Consider the following 6,000-nt stretch of genomic DNA (forward strand, 5'->3'; position numbering starts at 1 on the left):
TAAGTCCACATTTTTCTTTTGTAGTATTGTACGTTGCAGGTAAGTTTAGGCGTGGGTAATGCTTGTTGTAAATCAATACATACAACTTCAGTATTTTCATCCCGGTTGCTATCGTAGCCTTTCATCATATTGTGCGCAGCTTTCTGCTTTGCTAAATGAACCTTCAGTTCAGTATCCAATTCAGTTATTCTGGGAGAATTCGGGTTGCTAGTCTTTAACCCATTAAGTTCAACTTTAATCTTAGAGCAGGTCATACAATCATCAACAGAAGGAGGATGAACAAATAAAATTGAATTCGTTAACAAAAAAATTTCAATAATAGGATCCTATCACAGGCTGTTCTTCAGGGTGTGTGTTTCTTAGCCATTCCATATAACCTCCATATACTCCAATAATTGACGAACCCGGTGGCATATATTTTCGAAAGGGACTTTTGGCTCTGCTATAGTGACTGGAAACGGTAACAAGTTAATCAATGTAATCGCTAACCAACTGCTTTCTATATCCAACCATTTTATTTCCTGGACTTAGCTTCCCTCTGGTATCACCCAGCACAGTGTCTGTGGTAATCTGCTTGTCTAAAACAACGCGAACTCCTTTTTCGCTTAAGCCATGGATGCTAATAAAAACCTGACGACAAACATATTGTCTTTCTCCATTTATTGAGACACTATATTCTATGGTCCAAAGCTTCCTACTAGCTCTGTCAGTGCTTAAAGACTTTTTACAATCATTCCAACTTACCACTTTTGAAAGGTATTGGTTTTTATTATCGTAGTTGCCGATTTGCCAAAAGTTATTGAAAATCATATTGATATTCTTCATGTCCAACTTTTCAAAACACATTTTACGACACTTACATGGCAGTCCGATTGTGCGCCCAGATACAGTTTTCTTTGTATTTTTTATAATGTACGCTTCACCACAGTTTCGTTTGGTTTTACACACGTTAACAAACCATTGGTGTTCCGTTTTCTTTTCCTTCCGCCTTGTCGTTTTCTCAGTGTTCATTTTGAAAATAAATCGGAAAAAAAAACAAAAAAACTTTAAGGCTAATGTAACGTCGGTTTTTTCTTGAAATACGAGTAATTTAAACTACAACAAACACACTATGGTACCCAAAAACTTAAGAACAACATCTGAGACTATCTCTCACCAACTACAGAAACACCGGCGCATTGATACGGTTACAGAGGAGAAGGGGCAAATCTTGAACGAAAACGCAACTAAAGCTTTTGGGTTCGCCCTTGCTCTTCTAGACGATTATGTAGTTCAGTTTCTGACTTGAATGGATTGGTATATTATTTTTTACAGAATTTTAGGAATATGAAGGGCGAAACATGCTTTTATAATATACACAAGTGCTGGAGAGGATAAATTTATTACCAAACTTTGCACATTTCAGAGAGGCATAGTTGGACACATAATTGCTTTAAAATATTTATTAAGGACCACTGAAGCAATAAAACATTTAAGACGTATTTTCCTTCAATTTATTTATAGTGAACTTAAGGGCTGATTCTACATTGATAATTATCGCAATTATAGTAATACTAAAAAGAGTTATACAAATATCATTAGCTTAACATTGCTAGGAGGCAGTAACAGAGATACAGAATATTGAGAGAGATAAAACTGGTATACGGTTTAACAAAAAACACCGGTTTTACAAGTGCATCTATCACTCACGTAGCACGCACTTTTCGTATTCGGGATGGCCAACGCACCCCGTCTTTATTTACCGAGAGGCAAATTTGCACTGTCCTAAGTTATATAACGCGGGGTGAAGAGAGATTATGAGGGAGAGGGTCGCAAAAACATTAACACGAGAGCCGACGATCTGAGCGCACAAGTTCATAAAATTACTATTTTACGATTGCAATATTATAAATAGGTTGTTTTTACAACAACAAACATTCTATGAGAAAGATGAGACTGTTTTTGATACGTCCACTTTGCGAGTTTGCCCTTACTCTTCCAAGCTCCTGATATTAGTTATAATGTAAAAATGTTTCTGAACTTTACAATTTAAATATTAATAATAAATTTAATTATTTCAACAAAAACTAATTAACACACACATCAAACCACCACACACATTTAAAATACTTGTAATTGTTGCACAACATTACATTACTGTAAGGAGGAACTGGATTTAAAAATATATATGAACAGTTTTTTATCTTCATGAAATTTTAAGGGACAAAACTGACATTGTCATATTTCTTCTTCTTCTTTTGTCTTTTATTTTACTGAATAATCAGCCAGTACATTTGTTTTGTTAATTTTTGGACCACTGTCGTGAGTCTGAGAGTATATCTCATGCCCTATTATCAGTGAATATAGATATTTCATCCACATAACATCTACATTTTATTTGTTTTCTGTTTTCTTATAAGTGGTTTAAATGTTAATATTGGATAGGTTATTATGAAAGTTATAATTTTATATGGTTGATCTCTAGGAATCTGAGAATTTTTATAATTTTAGGGTTAATATCGCATAGGTATTGGTATGTTAATTCGTGTTTTAATATTAATTTTGATCAGTTCCTGATAGACATCATAATCTTTGATTTTGTTTATTGGGCATTCCCAAAATATGTGTTCTAATGTTTCCATTTGTCCACATTTACAGTATGGGTTATCCCGAATGTTGATTTTATTTAAATCCTGCCAGGCAATGACCAGTCCTCATTCTAATAAGGGTAGTAATATGCCGCCTATCTATGTATGGCCTTGTGTCAAACCATGGTTTATTAGGAAAAAAATTTTGAATGTTGTTATACCACTTATCTTTATATTGAAAAGAATTTAACCAATTATTTTGATGCATAGAACATATTTTATTTTTTAATAATGGCATGATATCCAAGTTACTTAATCTAATTTTAACAGGAATATTTAATTCAGCCCCAATATTTACGTTTGTCAGCTATTTCATTTCCCTCGATATCATTATGTACAGGAATCCAACATAATCTAATATCTTTGTCAATGTAAATTAAGGTTACATAATTATGAGTTCTTCTTCTTATAGTGAAAATATAGATATGGTCATCATTATATTTATTTAGTATTCCAAATAATGGTATTGCAAGAAATTTTAAATAGAGATTGTTATCAGTTGATATGTAAGTTATATTGGCAAAATCGTTGCAAAATTGAGCTACTCTGAAATAAAATTTTAAGTATCTGTGTAATAACCTAATTATCTCAATATTTACCTTGGGACCTTGTATTGGCATGTAAGTAACATTCATGGTGCACCTTTAAAACATTATAATATTGACGTAATTTATATTTTTTTTTTTTACCTGACACTACCCTTGTATTGGCAATTTGTATTTGTATCATTTAGTTACCTGTCTGGAGACCTGAAGATGCATAGCAAATAGCAAATTTTAATATATTTAACCTGATTTTAGCCTGAAGAAAGTTCCTCGGAATTTTTGTTGGAAACAGAAGTTACAGTTTCGAAATGCGAATGCGATGACATAATTATTGCTGGTGAAAAATACTCAGGAATTTGTAGGGTAAATTTTATTTTTAAATACAGTATGTTGCAAGGAAAATAAATATGAACTATCTAGTTTAAAAAACTCGTTTGCAAAGGTATTTATTAAATATAACAAAGGCGTTTACTCTTATGTTCACTTCCAGGTCATAGTTCCGCTTGCAATGTAGCTCAATGTCAAGGTATTTAAATTTTTTAACTCGTTCAGTAGCTCTGTTCATTATCATTATCCAGACTTCTGCATCCAAAGTTGAACATAAGCCTTCCCTAATTGCTTTCAGTTGTCAATTCCGATTTTCCTACAGCCAATTACGATTTTTTAACGTCGTCTATTCATTGTTTAGTTGGTCTACATCTGATTCCTCTGCATGCTTATGGTCTTCACACTCTCTTTGGGTCTACTGCTCGTCATTCATTCTCTCCACACGGTCCGCCCAGTTCCGCTCAGCCATGCTAAGCGCTCTATGACATGTGTGGCACCTGTCCTTCTTCTTATTTTCTCGTTTCTAACTCTGTCCCTAACCCTACTATTATTTATATGTAATTAAGCTTCCATCAGATTAATCAGCCTGCTGATTATCATATATTTGGTTTTTGCTATATTTATATGAAGCCGTCACGCCTTTCCCACTCCATTTATGATGTTTACTAAATATACAACTAAGTTTTAATATATATCCAGTTTGAGAGCTAGTCTTTATTGGAGCATTAGTTATGTGCTCATTCAACTGAATTAAACGGTTTTTTTAATTGATAACTTTGAATACATAAATTGGTCCTTTTTAGTGACGCCTGCAACAAGTCAGTCTCATCTTTACAATTGCTAGTTACCTAAGAAGGTATTTGTAATATTTTGTTTTGGCTCTGAATTGTCACATCTATATAGTGTACAATACTGAATCTAAAACACTTGCTTTTACTTTTTTTTTTAAACTTCCTTTTGGCACTTTTTTATCAATTTTTTTATTCGCACTTACAAAATTCCAAATAAAGTGAAATAACGTTTCTCGTTTAACTTGAAAACATCAATTTACTGTCGATATACGAATAAAAAAAAAACTAATAATTACAAAATATTTTAGGGAGACTCTGGAGGACCTTTAGAGTTAGGAGATACAATAGTGGGTATTGTGTCGGCCGCAGCACCATGTAAAATAACTAATATTCCTGCAGAATACATGAATGTTGCATACTTCCGTACCTGGATAGAAAAAACACTAAACGCCTTGTCATAAGCAACTTTGTTTCACCTAATAAAAAATATTTATTAAACCGTTATTTGCTCTAATAAAGATTCTGCATATACCTAGTTTTTTCTATCTTAAGATATTCGACAAAAAAACCTCAACTATTTTACCACTCGCCAAAAGAAAAATATCGTTAGAAAATCAAGTATACGAGATGCCATGTGCGGTCTGTGACAAATCGTACATCGGACAGACCAACCTAAGAATCAATATTGGACAAGAAGAACATCGAAAGTAGAGAAATAACATCATCCCTTGTACAACATGTCTCAAATACAGGACATACAGTCAACCTAATCCAAACGATGATGCTATGCATTGAAATCAAAAGAAAACGCGAAATTAGAGAATCAATAGAACTAGAGAAGAATCCCAACAGTCTAAACCAAAGGGATGATGCTCAGAGCATGGGCGTCCACAGGGAGGCGCAGAGGGGCACCTGCCCTCCCCCCTAGAGAGGAGGAGGCGAGTGTAAAATTGGTGAATAATCAATATAGAAAAATACAAAGTTTTAACTTAATCTTGATTTTGAATGCAACCATTCTGTTTCTACATTCTAGCTGGGGCAAAAAAACTACATAAACTTAACAAAACTTTAATGAAAATTTAAAATCTGTTATTATTTTATTTATCTAATAGTTTTTAAATGTGAAAGCAACAGCAACCACCCCTGAATTCGTAGAACCAAATATTTTTATGGCCTTATTAGTTCTGGGAATACATTTAGCTCAAACCTGAAGTATTTCCAAGACCAACAATGCCAATATGCAATTATGCCAATGTCCAAATGTGCAATTCAACGAATTTTAGATGACGAAAGACCAGAAATAGCAGTGGCAGAACCTACAGACGACACAACAGGGCCTGAAATCCTAAAAAGCGAGGTATAATATGCTATAAGGAACACAAAAGGGGGTAAAGCTGTAGGACCAGATGAAATTCCTGTAGAATTGTTGAAACTAATAGACGACGACGCACTTGAAATAATGGTGAACCTCTTTAACACAATTTATAGAATATGCATCATACCAAAGAAATGGCTCTCCTCTACTTTTATCACAATCCCGACGACGAATAACGCCAGAGAGTGTTCAGACCACAAAACTATAGCATTGATGAGCCACACACTAAAAGTATTTTTAAAAATAATTCACAAAAGAATATTTAATAAATTAGAAGAGGACATAAGCGCCACACAGTTTGGATTCAGAGGTGGACTGGGAACACGGGAAGCTTT

The 6,000-nt window shown here is 33.7% G+C and overlaps 1 protein-coding gene across 1 annotated transcript in view; it reads left to right on the forward strand.

Annotated features, from left to right (window-relative positions):
- Positions 1-4,821, forward strand: part of LOC140438965 (trypsin alpha-like) — a 78,494-nt gene extending 73,673 nt beyond the window's left edge. Inside the window, exons 5-6 of the mRNA XM_072528605.1 lie at positions 3,428-3,535; positions 4,599-4,821. Coding sequence (XP_072384706.1) covers positions 3,428-3,535; positions 4,599-4,751 — 261 coding nt within the window. The 3' untranslated portion in view covers positions 4,752-4,821. The remainder of the gene's footprint in view (positions 1-3,427; positions 3,536-4,598) is intronic.
- Positions 4,822-6,000: the final 1,179 nt, after the last annotated feature.

This window comes from Diabrotica undecimpunctata, chromosome 1, assembly GCF_040954645.1.
Source record: "Diabrotica undecimpunctata isolate CICGRU chromosome 1, icDiaUnde3, whole genome shotgun sequence".
Classification (NCBI taxonomy): domain Eukaryota; kingdom Metazoa; phylum Arthropoda; class Insecta; order Coleoptera; family Chrysomelidae; genus Diabrotica; species Diabrotica undecimpunctata.